The sequence below is a fragment of the Perissodus microlepis genome, chromosome 8 (genome assembly GCF_051167445.1).
Source record: "Perissodus microlepis isolate ML-2025 ecotype Zambia chromosome 8, ASM5116744v1, whole genome shotgun sequence".
NCBI lineage: Eukaryota > Metazoa > Chordata > Actinopteri > Cichliformes > Cichlidae > Perissodus > Perissodus microlepis.
Window position 1 is genome coordinate 19,485,605 of NC_140468.1, and position 16,597 is coordinate 19,502,201.

Sequence of the window (16,597 nt, forward strand, 5' to 3'; positions counted from 1 at the left end):
TTGTGTTCCTTTTATGAAGTTATTTTGAAACAGCAAATTGAATATGTCCTTTTGAATATGCGATGAACTCACTGTGCTGGAAGGATTTCCAGTGTCTCTGCACTGTCTCTTCTGCATTTCATATGCTGTTTTGCCCTTTGTGCCTCGCTTTCAGCTTTCATCTTATTCCACTTTAATGTTTGCAAACTAATGTCTGTTGTTTGGCCCATTTATTCATAATATACTTCTTTTATATGCAAAAAGAAAAAAAATTACACAATGGGAAATATCAACACTGTGATGGTGGTGTGCTAGCATAGTAGAGTGTAAATTATGTAAATTATGTAAATGGCTTGCCTGGCTTTGTGCAACAGTATTGAAATTTGCTTAATCAGCACCTCTAAAAGCTCACAATGTGTAACAATGAGAAATAACTTTGTGGAGGTTGGGGTGGGATTGTTCTCTGTGCTATTCTTGTTTTTGCTTTTTGAGTGGGTGCAACTTAGAGTCGTCCTCCCAGGAAATAACTATACTGTATTTCCATTTGTGTTTGTATCTATTTCCCATTTTCCTAGCAAAATATGAAGAAATGATGTGCTTTTGTACAGTATAGTGGGATGCTTAGCATTTTGTTACCTTTGGAAAAAGCTGAGCAAACTGTTTCGCTGTAATTCCCCACTTTATGCTAAGCTATAGCAAAAAGAATGATATATAACTATGGAAGGACAGAGAGCTGAAGTAGTTTTAAATGAAGTCTAGCTGTCTGACTTGTTGCAGCTCTTTGCACATAATTTGAAGCTTCCTGATATGATACTTCTAGGTCATCCAAACAGTCATCTAGACAGGAAAACATCAGAGCCATCGCATCGCTTTATCTCAACAAAAGCCACCCTGTACTTATCATCACAGTTTGGCTAAATTGCAGAAATTGGTGACACAAGACTCAATGTCTTATTTTCATGTGTTTTCTTCATACATTCGATTTTGAAACATCTTTGCACGCACTTTTCCTGTTATTGAAGAACTGGGTTAGTTTAAGTACCGGTATGGATGTTCAAGCGGGGGTGGAGGCATGCTCAGAGCTTCTTCACTAGTGTGCTTCCCGGGGATAAATGCGAACAGACACAGCTGGGACAAACAGGGCAAGTCATCCGCAGAGCATTTTGCCCCCTCCAGCATCTTCAAGTCAACAGTGCATGAGTGAACTCCACCAAATGTGTTGTCAGAAATATCTCCAGCCTGCTCATGAACACGGATGGTTTGATTTTAAGTCATTACCACTTAACGTTCCTGTCTTTTTTATGCGTTGGCATAAAAGCATAAATATGGCTTGAATTTCATTTTGTTGCCTTGAAAGCTTCCCATAAGACTGTTGCCTTAAAAGTTAAGTACAACCAGGAGAAACTTAAATAGATGATTTATTCAGTTATGAAAAATGTGACCTCTCCTTGTACTCTTTACGCAAATATGTAATGTTAAAATACAATACTGTGCAAAAGTCTTGAGCCACTCTCATTTGTTTAGGAGGTGTTGCTTTTAGCAATAGTTCTCCAAATGTTCTGAAAGTCTTTCAAAGGTTTTATTTGGACATTGACTGCTTTTTCACTCATTTTCAGTTGAGTCCTAGTACCTGACCATCTTCAGAGTAACTTTCATTTTTTTTTATTTCAAGCATAAAAAAAGTTTTTTTTTTCCTGACTCTGTAAAAATTGTCAAAGATAAAAAGAGTTTGATCAGCATAAAATAATATTATTACACCAACAAGATGATTTAAAGCATGGTGTGCAGTGTGTTCTTAAAAAATTTGAGGAGACTGGAGAAATGGAGGGCAAAAGAAGTAGTGGCAGAAAACACAAATGTTGAGTTTTCAGGGCAGTTTCTGTGGTATGAATACAAATAAACCCAGACACATTCATTTGTCTTATGGAGTCCATGCTTTCCTGGGTCAGGGCTGTTCTGGCAGCGCAAGTTCATGTTTCTTGTAATTCTGCATACTTCTGGCCTATAATACATCTACTACAGATTAACAGTATCTGAAAGTCATGTTCTTAAAAGATAGAAAAACAAACCCAGCAAATTCCTGACACAGGCCCTGAGAGATGCATCTGGTCCTTCAGCTGATCCATCTACTGTTCATTGAAGACTCACCAGAAATGGTCTCAGTGGAAGGGTGGCTGTCAAGAAGCCATTTTTAAGGAAGGAAAACGGGGAGAAAAGGCTGAGGGATGCCAAATTACACAAGAACAGAGTGTCTGCAGCCATCTCTAAGACACGACAGAGGCTCTGTTGTGGTTTGGGGCTCTATCTCAGCCAGTGGTAGAGATGTTAAAATTGATGGAATTATAGAATCGGAAAAGTACCATCAGATTTTGATCCACCATGCAATACCATTTGACTGGCAATGGCTTCGTTTTTCAGCATGACAATGATGCCAAGCACATCACCAGTGAAGAAAAGAAAAGAAACATGACATAAAATACAAGAACGCTTGCCTGAGAGACTTCAGGCTGTGTTGAAGAATAAATGTAGTCATGCCAAATCTTGGCTTTCAATGTTAGAATTGTACAAACTATATTTTTCCCTTATATATTGTATTTCCATGCAAGTTTGTGTTGCACATATTTCTCATTTTCCTTGCAAAACATAAAGGAATGAGTGGTTTTAGAAATGGTGGCACACAACTTTTGCATAGTATTGTGTCTGCTTTTAGACAACAGCATCCCCTTTTCTTTGACTCGTAAAAAAGACCAAAAAAAAAGGAAACTGTGGTTGTAGTGGCAAAGCTTATCTACAGTCTGGCTAATTGGCAGGTTAAAGCTTCCTGTCACTGATTTCCAACATCAGCAACAGCTTCTCTCGCCCTGCTTTCTCTTCTGAGAGGGTAAAACACCCTGGAGAGCTGCTCCCAGACATCAACACATCACTTTGCCAGAATTCCCCACACACACAAACACATACAGCCAAGCAGACGACAGATGTTCCAAAATACCACAACAGTGCAGATGCAGGCTGGGAAAAGCCCTGTGAGGTTTACATTGCTTCACTATAAAGCTGCCTAGGGCTTTTAGGGTTGACGTGAGCAACAAGCAGACTTTGTGACTCAGGAATCAGGAAGACAAAGAATAAAGGAAAAGTGTCCTAACACAGTGAGGTATTGGATTTCTTTTTATTTCCTCATTTCAAGTTGTGCAACAACTTCTTTTTTCCCCCTCCTGCGCTGCCTTTTATGAACGTTTGTATCAGTGTGGTTCAGGGCAAGAGAGGTGAAGGAGTCGTGTGTGGGAACTACAGCAGGAAGGAAAGCGCAGCTGGGAGTTTTTGCCTGGAGCGAGACAGACTGGAGGTCTGTAGCATAAAAGGAGGCAAAAATAGAGGCAACATAAAGAAGAAAAGGAGAGAGAAAGAAACGAGCAAGTAGCGCAGACGATGAAGAGAAGATGAGAGGACTTAATGAGCTTTGACAAGAAGTGAAAGTGGACTTCATGAGGAGGAGTAGGGTGGAGACAAGAAGATAACATAAGGAAGGGAAACTTTCCTCCACACCCCTCTTGGGGGAAAAAAAGAAAGGATGGCAAGGCAAATAACACAGTCACGCCACCTTAACTCATTTCTACACCTGTGCATTTTAAACATGCAGATTTAAATCTTCCTGTCAGAAATCACGCAGGAAGGCGGCCTGCTTAAACACACGATAATGGAAACCGGACCTGGACCTGCACACAAGCGCTGGCACTGCCTTAGACCCACCACGCCAGCTGGACGGGGTTTTATTCAAATCTGTTGTAATAAGCAGAAGTGCGTTGTGTTGCTTCCGAGGACTTTGCTCTCCAAGAGTGTGTGAGAGTTGTGTTTTCTGCACCCCCCTCTGCACTTGCCGCTCTCTCCCTCTGCTAACCTGTAATTTGATGTTTGTGTACATACCTGCACATGCACACCCACACGCTCTACTCTCTCTCTCTCTCCCGCTCTCGCTTATATGTACACTTGCACACGCTCTCTCTCGCTCTTCCTCTGAGCAGCAGGTCCCTGGAAGCAGCCAGACTGTCACTGACTGCTGCTAGCACATGCTCGCTCTCAGCTCGGCACTTTCTTCAGTAGCTGCCAAGAGAGGAGGAGGAGGAAAAGTGAGGCTGGAAGAAATAGACTGAAACACAGATAGAGAACAGAAAGAGAGAGAGAGAGACTTGGACCAACCTGTGACTGCTTGCCTCTGCCTGGCTGACTGTGTGTGTGTGCGTGTGCGAGACTGGAGGGAGACTACAAGTGATGCCTCACACAGTCCCGAGCAGCACATAGCCAGGACTTTGCTCAGCTTTCTTTGTCCCCCCCCCCCCATACCCCCCTCTTTCTGTTTCAATGATGAGAAGAGATCGCATCTTATTAGCTGTGACCCTCACGGCCGTCTTCTCCGCCGACCTCTACTTCATCCTCTTGCCAAAGATGCGGAGCAAGGGCCTGACATTGGGACACTCCTGCTCATGTGGCCCCAACAAACTCACCCTCCCCCCCAGCCAGGGAGGTTTGGCCACGCCGCAGCTCTCCAACTGGACTTCTGCACCACTCCTGGACGGCACCACGTCTGAGCCTGCGTACGGAGGCTCAAAACTGGTGAGGCTTTTCTCTCACCCTCTATACAACATCCAGACTCCAGCTCTGGGGCCAGAAGAGAGACTGCTGCAGGTGGAACAGCTGATTGACTACTATAGGAGGAAGGTGTCGCACTGGGAAAGGTCAGTTTCTGGTGTCATGTTTCATCATTCTAAATTAAGATATTGTTTGTTGTGACAATAATGCCACTGATTTTGCAATGCGTGACTTGACGGAGTTACTTCACTTTATTGTTAAATTGCGTGTTCGTTTTGGCTAAGAGTTCCCACTGTGGTAGCACGTGTTGAGGCTTGACTGTGGTCAGGAGGCAGGGTCAGTGACACTGGGGCCAAACCCACCCGAGGCACACACACAAACACATATCCATGAACTTGGATGCACTTTGTTCGTGGTGACAGGCATACACCCACAGACAGACATCCGGATCTGTAGACAATTCTGTGCGTCATAAAAAACTCCAGTGTCATGTGGGCTGGGTCAGAAAACCCTGACAAACACGTCACTTCTGAGAGCCAGCATCTGGAACGGTTTCTTTAAGGTAAACAAGGATTTTTAAAACTGCCGGAGCCCATCTCAATCTTTGGGAGTTGTAGCTGTCTTGGCTTGTGAGGCTGTCTGTCTGTCTCCCTCAGAGAGATATAGATATTGGGCTCTCACAGTGGAAAATAAGAAGAATTATGAGCAATGGATTTCCCCACTGTGCTGCTTTACAAATGTGCACTAAAAAAAAGGCAGCTCACAGGCTTGTTATTGCAAAATATTGCAACAGCGTCTAAACATCGCATCTACTGCATTCGTTGTGTGCATTCGTGACTTATCTGTTTCCCACAGTGTGTGTTTGGATACACGCTCTGCGGTCTGCTCTTGTCCAGCGTCCTGATTACTCTGTGTCACTTCAAATTAAATGAATGAGGTGGTAGGAATGACAGAAAAACAAACTTGTATTCTTAGCGCTTTGCTCCATTATCTCATTTTGTTATCCGGTCTGATGGAGTTTGTTTGGGTGGAGAAATGGCAATCCCACTCACTGTGGTCAGCCCTTGTCATGTGGTGCCCCTCTTACCACAGACAGTATTTCTTTTGGTATCAGTTTATTCTTATTCCTACTTGGAGGGGAAAGGGGGCTGGGCAGTTTAGATTTGTTAAAACTCAATTTAGAAACAGTAAAAAGCCTGTATGTAAGAGACTAATAAAACTTGGCTGACTATAAATGACTAATGGAGGCAGGAGTAAAGTGGTAAATAGAACAAGTACTTTATAACACAACATGTTTTTCTTTCCTTTGCTTTAATGTATGACAAGCTCCAAAAAACCTGTTGAATGTGACTTTATGCCAGGAAAGTCTGGCACCAAAGCATGCAGCTCCAAATCTGTGGCCCATGCAAAAATAAAATACTAACCATAATTATTTAATACAGTCAGGACAACTCTTTTCAAAAGAAGATTGGGTTGCAAAGTGGCATGCAGAGGAAGCAGCATCTACAGGCAGGGTAAAGCAAAATAAATAGCATGCTTTATATGGTGAATATTCTAGTTAATACATGTTAATAACACTCAGATGCCTGCCTGTCAGTCCCTACCAGCAGTTCTTAAGCTTGTCATCTTAGGTTCAGTCTAAGCATCTCTTTAAATCAGCTACTCTGTTGTTTTAAATAATATAGGATTAACAATGGCTTTACAGAAAATTGATGTGTTTACAAATGTTAACCATTTATTTAGGGCTCTGATAATAGGGAGTTGACAGCATCCTGTATCCCACATCTGTCCTATGTGTTATTCGTCTTCCTCAGACATATGAAGCTCTACAGTCTGGCAGCGGCTCTGGCTAACATCACTGTGACTAAGCACGAGGTGACCTACGACCCTGATGCCAGCTGGCTGAAGTTCCACCTGGGAATAAACCGCTATGCTCTGTACTCCCGTGATGACCCTACTGTCCTTCAGCTTATCAAGGACATGCAGAGCATGACAGTTATCAGTGCAGGTGAAGGTCAGATGGGATTTGAAGCGTCTAGCTCGATGATGTCAGGGAAAGATTATCGGCTTCCTGTGTTTATGCTGTACTGTCATATCCCTCATGGGGTCTAATTTTGTGAACTGGGTGGAATTTTACATGTAGTGCAGTATAATTGAATAAATATGCAATGAAAAACGCTTCTGTTAATATAGGAAAGATGTAGGAAAGATATAATATAATATCAGTACAAGAGCAACCAAACAGCTGATTGTATTGTATTGTAAAGCTCCTTTACAGCACAGGACTCTAATGTTTTTTACAGTAAGGACTGTTCAGCTAGCGTTTTATGCAGATGGCAAATCTAGCACCCATTACTTTTCTGGAATTAGACAGGTACATTCCCTGCACTAAGTGTGCTAATTTATTACCTAACAAGTTTATTGTCTTACAGATTACACTCAAGATGAGAAAGCCCTAAAAGGAGCGTGTGATTGCACCCAAGGTATGACAACGTCATCGCCACCTGTAATGAGCCTTTTATCCATTCGGGGACTTTGGGTTTTTATTTTCTTTACCTCATATCTCATGTTGTGCAACCGCATGAGTCTGATTTCTCACTAGCCTCTTTGTTTCTCTTTTTGTTTGTCTGCCTCTCTCTCACTCTGCCTTTTCTGCTTGGCAGTACCATGAGAGACAAACACACTGTTGCCTTTGTGATAGTGAGGATTTTTGGTTTTTCTATTGGCACCAAAATCCAGATTTGTCTTTCTGTATAAGACACTTTGCTCTGGGGGCAAATAAAACCCAGGAATTAGTCTGCGTTCAAAGGCAGAGCTCCTAATTAAGCGTTTGATGTCTGCACGCACCGAGGGAAGCCAACGTTTCTTACCACCTACGCTGCCATCTCCTACTTTACTTCTGAGCAGCACGCAAACCAAAGCTACGGATGAATAATTGAAAGTTAGTGACATGCCAAACAATAGATGCTACTGAGCTGTTCACTAAGTAAGTGCTGTAAAAGCGTCACAGGTAGAAATGTAAACATTAAGGAGGACAAATAGCTCATTATTGGTTTTATATGTTAGATTTTTCTCCCAGCTACGTTTCTTCTTCTTCTTCCACGCTGACTTGTCTGACCTGTCTCGTCTATGCTTTGTCAGCATCCCTGCGCAGTGAAGTGCATGACCACACAAACATCACTCACTGCCAAGAAGAAACAAGCAACAAAACAATCGCTACATTTAACCTTCTCATTATTTCAGTCACCAAAGAGCGACGTAATTCATCGGCCACAGAAGCTGTTTGTGCCAGTTGGATTCGCGTTGAGTCATTTCCAGAAATGGTTTTATATTATAAACCTTGCTTGATTGTTAACTATTAAGAACCTGGAGTTTCACTGAGCACTGTGGGGAGGGGGTGCTTGTATGTGCTGATCTGGACTACTGCTGTGACACAATATGGAGCCAGTCAGAGAAAGCGCAGGGTGCATCCAATTATCTTATTACTCGGGCGAGGCCAGACAATGATTCACATTTTGCAAATCTAAAATCTTAAAATAATGAGTCAGTTTGCATGCTGCTCACTGTTTGCTTTTCCCTGGCCAAAAACATTGAGATAAGTGTGGAGTGGAAGTCATGTAGGGCAAATTTTGTGGTACAAAAAAACGTCTCGATCTCGCACCACACATCATGTTTTTGTGTGTCTTCCCGCAGTGGTGAAGCCCAGCGGACATCACCTGAAACTGGCCCTGAAAATGCGCAACCTAGCTAAAGCCATGTTTAAACCAATGAGGTGAGGAAATCTAGTTGGTTATTTTTAGTTGGTGAAATCAATGAAATCACACAAAAACATGAAATGCTGAGTTAGGTAACATAGCATGCTATTACAGTACTCGGTCTATGTCATGTTCTGTGTGAATTTATGTCAGTCAAAAGCCTCGAGTTGGCCATCTGTAATGTCTTGATTATATATTGCAGAGTGTTGGAACTGACAGTTTGATCGCTCTGTGTGCGTGCACGTGTGTGTCTCTGTGTGTGTGTGTCAGGCAGCAGAGGGACGAGGAGACTCCAGAAGACGTCTTCTATTTCGTTGACCTCCAGAGACACAATGCAGAGATTGCTGCTTTTCATCTGGACAGGTGCAGCCTCATTATCCCTCACTGTTTTCACGTCTTCTCGGTCATTGCTGTTAGACTGGGTAATTTTAGTGTCCTCTCACTGTGGTTATATGACTGCTTTGCTTGCTGGGGTTAATTTTAGTGTTGATTGCACACATGTTATTTTATTGATCTCAGTTACGTCCTTGTATATATAAAGGTACTATGACTGTTTTTGGAGGGAGGACGAATGCGACCAAATGGGAGGAAAAAAAGCTTATTTATCACTTTGGTTCATTTTCTTTTTTTCTTAGTCAATTATCCAATTCATTTCTTGAGGGGAACGATAACATCTGATCCAGATTTCATTATAACCCATAAAAATGACCAAAAGCCAGCCCCAGCTTCCTCCCACAGTCAGAAGACTTGCATGTTAGGTTAATTAGTGAGTCTAAATAGCCAGAAGGTATGAATGTGAGTGACAGCTGTGGACAGATAGCCAGTCTATTGCAGTGCCAATACACTGCAATAGACTGGCTATCTGTCTGTGGTGTACCCTGCCTCTAGCTGTATGCCAGCTAGACTCTGCCACCTCTGTGCCTCTAAATAACTTCAGTGACTGATGTCATCACAGCAGGCAGCATGGTGGTGCAATGATTTGCACTGTTGCTCCACACCAAGAAGTTCCTGGGTTTTAATCCACCATCTGGCCATGGCCTTTTTTGTGTGGACTTTCCACATTCTCACCATGTCTGTGTGGGTACTTCAGCTTCCTCCCACAGTCCAAAGAACATGCTATTAGTGGGGTTAGGTTCATTTGTGGTTCTAAATTGCCAATAGGTGTAAATGTGAGTGTCTGTGTTTGTCCTGTGACAGACTGGCCAGGATGTACCCCACCTCTTATCTTAAGACAGCTGGGGTAAGCTCCACCTTGGTTTGTGATTGGTTACACTAAGAATGTGAATATAGTAAACAAACAAGCTTAAAATCCGCATGGTTAGATGACAGTATTTGGCCACTCAACGATAGACTGTATATAAAAGATGGATGCATGACATCACATTTTTTAACTTCTATTCTAAAGGCTCAATTTTGTTATTATGAAGCCAGAAAAAAATCGCATTTGAGGGAGGCGACAAAATTCTTAGTTATCCCAAATAGGCTAGCAAGCTGCATCCACATACACAAATGTTTGCTAATTAGTGCTAATGAATAAATACTTGCATTAAAAATGCTCCAAAAGGTACTGCAAACATGGTTGAGAGGTACATTTTAGTTACTTGAATAAGCTAAGAAGCACTTGGCAGATGTGTCTAGCAACTACAACTGCCTGTGTTAACATCAAAGTGTCATGTATCAATTTGTGGCTGGCAGTTTTGCAGACCCAAATTGCAGACATGCAGATGAAAATTGAATTTAAACACCTTCATTACTAAACTGGAATCTGTAAATGAACAAACAGAGCCACACACACACACATGACAAGGAACAGAGGGAGACACAGGATGACGAGAGGCTGGGCAACAGGTGGCATGCAGCTGGAACAAATGCAACTAACGAAACAGGGGAAACATAACTGAACATAATTCACTTGAGACAAGGGACTGTCAAAATAAAACAGGAAGTGACATGCACACTGAGACTCAGACAAGGACCTGTTAGCTTACTGGGACAGAGGATAAACAGACATGGAAACACACAACAGACTGGGAAGACAAAACACAGACTGGACATGAAAAGGGGAACAGACATAAAAGCAAGCAATAACCAAAACTAGAACATAACCAAAGCGCAGAAGCTCCTAACTAAACATAACCATCTCATAACTCCAGAGAATAAGAAAGTCGAAACAACTTCTAAACCTGGATCAAAGACCCACAACCATGACACAAAGTATGAGTGAACGTAGTCGTCCTCCTAATGATTCAACTCTGAGCCTTGGCAAACTTTTTTTGTGGGTATGTTATATAAGAATTTGCCCCAAGTGACCATTCACAAAATTCTTATTTTAGATTTTTCAATTTCCATGCTGAATTTTACATCCTGATGTTAGGATCGGGTCTAAACTTTGGGAAACTCTTTCTAAAATGTATAAAACAAAAATCCTAAAATTGACCAAAAATGAATCCAATTTAATTCCGTTTTTTTCTATAGCGCCAAATCACTACAACAGTCATCTAAAGGCACTTATGATTTTGTAAGGTAAAGACCCTATAATAATAATCCATTTTTAGATTTATGGATCCATCCATTATGTCTTAGAGAGGAAGTGATGAAATTAAAGAATCCTCAGAGACGATGTGGCAGCATTCTTGTAATAGCGAGATTCAAAAACATCCTTAAAATCCCAAACCGTCTCCAACAATTAAGTCTAAAAAAACAGGTCCCCCTGTGCGAACGAATGTATCATGGAGCCTCGAAAAAGATTGCAACATTTTGGCACACCCTCAGATTTCCCAACTTGCTGATCAGTTCAAACCACAGTGTTTGGACACAGATGAGGACGCACTTATCTTTATGCAATTACACATTAGCTGAGGCGAGGTGATTCACTCATCTGAACTAGACGGTATCATTAACAGACCCACACACACACAGTGTTAAGTCACATACAGAAAACAACTCCAGCACCACGTCAACAGCTCGAACAATTACTGTAATTACTCTCAAACGGTGCCTTTTCTCCTTATCTGCTCATACTTTATCAGTTATTCTTTAAAAAGTGAGAATGTTGTACAATTTATGTTCCTGTTTTCTTTTTTTAAATTTTAATTTGCTACGTGTGTAATCTGTGGCAGTGTGTTGCCTCTCTCTCTTCGTTGTGTCTCACTTGCCAGAAGCCCTCATCATTATCACTCACAATCAGGGGCTGGGGAATGCCAACCATTTTAGAAACAGCAATTCGGCATGACACGCTGATTGTTGTTTGATTACTATTTGCGAGATGTGACTAAAACTCTGCCTCTGGGGAGTACAAGCTCTCGATAGTTTATATGAACGCAGCCAGCTGGATTACACAGCACGGCGGCTGTCAAGCGGACTCATTCACTGATAAGAATCAGTAAAATCAGTGAAAGTGGAGCGTGGGCTCCTGTGAGATGAGGATTTAAAGTTAGATAAGACTACCATCACCTTTGGAAGGTTTACACTGCATTAATATTTATGCCAGCACGAGCTGTCTCCTTACACGAGTAAAAGGTTTTCCTCTGAATCACATCAATATATTTTCTAGGATCCTAGACTTCCGGAGAGTTCCTCCAGTGGTTGGCAGGCTGGTGAACATCACTAGTGAAGTCCTAAAAGTAACCCAGAATGAAGACCTGCGAGCTGTGTTCTTCACCTCCCCGGGTAAAAAAAAAAAAACACATCAGTTCCGCAAACTAATACCTTTAGATTAGACTCAACGCTTATGCCTGTATGTTAAATATAAACTCCTTTACAATAGTTCAAATACTTGATTGACACATGAATAGTGTTTCTCAGTAGCTGTGCATCTGATCGGGAGCTTGTTTATCTTTGCCCTTTGCATATCTTTGCAAACAAGCATGTCTGCGTGAAGCTAAGCTGATCCGCGAGTTATTTTTTACTCAGTTTGATGTTTGTTTGCGTTTTTCCTTGCTGTTGATATGGCATCCAGCTAGAGGGAAAGGCAGAGCTGATTGGAAAGCATGTAATCGGAAGTGAACAGAAAAACTCATTTTGCATTCTTCCGTTTTTGTTCTGCTTCCCAAACAGCAAACAACACGTGTTTCTTTGCCAAGTGCCTGTATGTGTGCAAGACAGAATATGCAGCGTGCGGGAGCCCCGACCTGCTGGAGGGCTCCCTGTCCGCCTACCTGCCGGGCCTCAGCATTGCTCCCCGCATCTCCATCCCCAGCCCGTGGATCCGTTCCTACACCTTCACCGGACGGGAGGAGTAAGACCTCATTTTTTTTAATGCAGCACAAAACTGTTTAACTGCCAGCAAGCATTCTGCAAAATGGCGAGCTGGCGGTTGTTGATGGCAGTTGTTCAGCTTGAGGCTGAAGGGATGAATTTTTCAGCAGTTGCAAGACAAGCTGGTTGATGCACGAGCCAAATTCTTAAATGATTTTAGCTTTACTGACACCAGTTATTATGCAGAATGCTTGTAAATTGACTGGTAAACAGTGCATTCAAGTTCATTCTTGGCACACAGTCCACTGTTGCCTGCAAGATTTTAGACTTAAAGTCTGTTTTCCAGTGACCAAGCCTGTCATCAACTTCGGTTAGGCCAAATCTTGCCATGTAGACAACAGAGAACCGGTCCAAACATCACTTTAGTTATGAGAGTTAGTTTCATTTAGTTTATCCAGACAGGAAGCAATAAATTCCACATTTATCAGAAGCTCCTTAACCAACACACTCTTCCTGTCCTGCCTAGATTCTAATCAGTCAGCAATTTTCTATGGACGATGATGTACTCTGTCACACTGCAAAGCAGCTAAAACCGCTCCCTTCAACCTGATAACGTTAAAATAATGAGACGCTTGTCTCAGAGTCCTTATCTTAATGCAGTCGAGAATCTGTGGAAGCTCACTGAGGACAAAATTAAGGCTCCATCCTGCAGGAACAGATGTCCTCAAGTCATTCCAAGAAAGTGGTGTCCATCACATCCTGCCGGTTTTTGAAAACTGGAACAATAATAATTTTCTGTATTTTGCTACTAATTGCTGCTGTGGTTACTGTTCTGTGACTCAGATCACAATTCTTTATAAAACTTCTCATTTAAGTTTTTAATTCTGATATAGAATATTTTCGTTTTGTTCACTTTAAACAGGAATAAGTAGTGGCGGTGGAATTCAGGAAAATATAATAATAATAAGACAACAATATCTCTGCTGTGTATATACAGTTAATTTAATGGATATTTCTTGCTACTAAAACATGAGTGTCATTTTCCATAAATCAGAGTGCAAGATTTCAAAGACTCTTTTATTTACTATAGCATCCATTATTTTTAAGGCCTCCAAAGTCAGATTGCACCAGTCAAATGAAAACCACTTCCTGTTTTATATCATTAAAAAAACCTCAGTGACTTTGTCACACAAAACAAATAATGCAGTTTAGAGGCCTCCTGACTCTGTTATCTGGTTACATCATTGTAATAACATATTAACATTGTACTGTATAATGCATTTTAGAGCATCATACATCCAGTTGATGCCTTTTAAAGGGAAGATTTTGCTTATTTTAGCAAGACTAACCAGATTCTGCAATTACCACAGGTCTGTAGAGTTATTACCAGTTAATTACATTTGGGGGCCTTGTGAAATTAAAAAATGTGGCAAAGCAACCACTAAACTGTTAAGACGTAAATAAAATAAAATAAAATAAAATACAGCATCTGTCTACTCAGTTCTGAATGCTTGCAGAGTGTTAAGAAATGAGGGAGGTAACACAGTGTTAAACATCAACCCCTTTGTTTTGCTGGAGCATCACATTGAAAGTGAGCAATAAAAAGTTGTGGCTAATTTATTTTAATTGCTTCATTTTCCAAAGAATATTCTCCATCGGTTCCTTTTAATTTCCTCTCGTTTATGCTTCTTTCAAAAGGTGGGAAGTGAATCCTTTCTACTGCGACACAATAAAGCAGCAGTACCCCTATAACTCAGGAAACAGGCTCCTAAACATCATAGACATGTCCATCTTCGACTTTCTCATAGGTATTTCATTACCTCTGCATTATAAACTGTTCATGTAGCGTCAGATATTTTATATTGCGACAATCTAGCTACATGTGTAGAGGTTTGTTCCCCTCGCTAAAGTCACGCCTTTGTTACAGGGAACATGGACAGACACCACTATGAGATTTTTACCAAGTTTGGGGATGAAGGCTTCCTTCTTCACTTGGACAATGCCAGAGGGTGAGACAGAACCGCTGCTGATGCACTAACTGATGCTGCTTTTGTTCGCTGTCAGGGTTTAACGTGTGTGTTGTTTATGCACCAGGTTTGGGAAGCACGCTAAAGATGAGATGTCCATCCTGTCTCCACTGTCCCAGTGCTGCATGTGAGTATGACTCAGTCTATGGAAGTTGTGTACATAAGTGCATTAGTAAAAAATTTTAATGAAATCTGTGAAGGAATTAAGGAAACTAATTTCTCTTCTCCTGTTGATCGTGTGTTCTGCCCTGTCCTCTTACCCCCAGGATAAAGCAATCCACACTGCTGAGGCTGCAGCTCCTGGCCCAATCAGAGTTCAGGCTCAGTGATGTGATGAGGGAGTCCCTGCAGGAAGACTCTTTAAGGCCCATCCTGACAGAGCCCCACCTGTTGGCCCTGGACCGCAGGTTGCACAAGGTCCTCCGAGTGGTCCACCGGTGCGTCCGGAGGCTGGGCAAAGACGAAGTGATCACTGAGGACTTTTTTAAATCCACAGGGACTCCCAAGGCTGCCACAGACCGGACGATGCAAAGGTAACAGAGGATGCGCTCGGCTTCTGGCTGCTCGGGAAGAGACTCATATAAACAAGACTCGATAAATTTTTAGGAAAAAGCCGTGAGTCTTCATCACAGAAGGAAGGAATCTCTGACACCTTCACATGTTTAAATAAAGACCCTGTTTTGTTTTTTGTTTTTGTTTTTGTTTTTAAAATGAAATAAAATGAAGCTTTGTGAGTGGAAACTTACAGTATCTGATACGTAGAGCCACCACTGGATCAGCTTCTTTTTTTTTTTTTAAATGATTGTTGGTTTACACTGTGGATGTGGAAAGAGAGCTCTGCGTGTCCGTGACATATAATCAGAAAATAAAGTCTTCATGTGATGATTCTGCAAGTTCTGAGGAGAAGTTATCACCTTAGAGCGGCAGACTGTGTGTGTGCGCGCTCAGACATATGTTTGTGAGAAAAGTGCTACCTATTAAACAGCCACTTAGTTTACTCCACCCTGTTTTCCAGACTTGTAATCCTCCGTCTCATCAGAGTGTTTAAACAGCTTCACAACATCACCGTCAGCTCCGCCAGGCAAGGATACAGAACAAGCAAACCCAAAACAATTAGCAAATATGCATTTCGTTGCACCACAGTAATAACTCTCACCCAAGCGGGCTTATTACTGGTATAAATTTGTGAGTGTGAGGTTTTCGTCTGAACATGTCAGAGCTTTGACCCGTTCATTCCCTTTGTTCTCCTCCAACTAACCTGATAAGTCTGCGTTGCTCTGTGATGTAGAGTAAGATAAATAACCACAACTATTTTTAAGAGACTTTAGAGCCAAGTGGAGTCAGACTTGAGCTTGACAAAGCAGACAGAGTGGCTGATAAGGATCCTTTACTTAAAACAGGCCCTCGAGCACAGGTAAATCCCTTCATACCGAAGCATTTTTACAATACGCCTTCTCTAAAAGCTTTCAGTGAATGAATGTCTAAAATAAAAGATTTACCAAAGGAAAGCCCAGAGAGGATTTCCAAATAACCAGTAGCTAAAGTTTAGAGAAATATAAATGTTGGGTCATAGTGCCAAATACAACAATCTAACTTTAAATGTGCTCAGTTGAATAATATCTGCTAAAGACAGAGTTTTAAAAAGCTTGAGAAAAAAACAAATTTATTATAAACTGGACAAAATTCTCAAATGAGGAATGAAGAATTGTATCTGTTGTTTAAATTGTTTAATTTAGGCTTTTGCTTCTTGAGCAAATCAATGTTGTTTATTTTTCTGTGCAATACCTCCACCTAGTGTGCAAATTTGATATTACATCTTTTTGAAAATACAGGGACATGGCGAGCAGGTGCTTTTTTTAAACCTTTTTTTTAAACTTTACTATTAGATATTTCGAGGTGTTGAACTGCTGGTTGGGTATTTTATGAAATAAGAAGAATGACGTTTGGACGCTGGGAAAACAATAATACAAACAAACAAGCATGCACACCCAGACAAAAAAAGTCACAGAAACAGAAACAGATCTGTCCACCATCGGCTCCAATTTAATAATTAAA

General features: G+C 41.4%; 1 protein-coding gene across 2 annotated transcripts; it reads left to right on the forward strand.

Annotated features, from left to right (window-relative positions):
* The first annotated feature begins 76 nt into the window (after positions 1–76).
* On the forward strand, positions 77–15,435 carry fam20a (FAM20A golgi associated secretory pathway pseudokinase). Of its 2 annotated transcripts, none has more exons than XM_084938044.1 (11): positions 77–4,709; positions 6,378–6,577; positions 6,996–7,046; positions 8,257–8,335; positions 8,589–8,681; positions 11,872–11,987; positions 12,375–12,555; positions 14,214–14,323; positions 14,443–14,524; positions 14,610–14,669; positions 14,809–15,435. In XM_084938044.1, exons 1-11 carry the CDS (start codon positions 4,336–4,338, stop codon positions 15,077–15,079), a joined length of 1,617 nt encoding a protein of 538 aa, XP_084794170.1. In that variant the 5' UTR covers positions 77–4,335; the 3' UTR covers positions 15,080–15,435. The 2 variants fall into 2 exon arrangements, with proteins under 2 accessions (XP_084794170.1, XP_084794171.1); XM_084938045.1 differs by having other exon boundaries at positions 78–4,709; positions 6,378–6,571.
* The last annotated feature ends 1,162 nt before the right edge of the window (positions 15,436–16,597 follow it).

Bases quoted from the DNA above. Each gene is read 5' to 3' on its own strand.
- fam20a (XM_084938044.1), top strand. From the start codon at position 4,336: ATGATGAGAAGAGATCGCATCTTATTAGCTGTGACCCTCACGGCCGTC. The intron at 7,047-8,256 runs GTATGACAACGT...GTCTTCCCGCAG, and splicing joins AGCGTGTGATTGCACCCAAG to TGGTGAAGCCCAGCGGACAT. The intron at 14,670-14,808 runs GTGAGTATGACT...TCTTACCCCCAG, and splicing joins CCACTGTCCCAGTGCTGCAT to GATAAAGCAATCCACACTGC.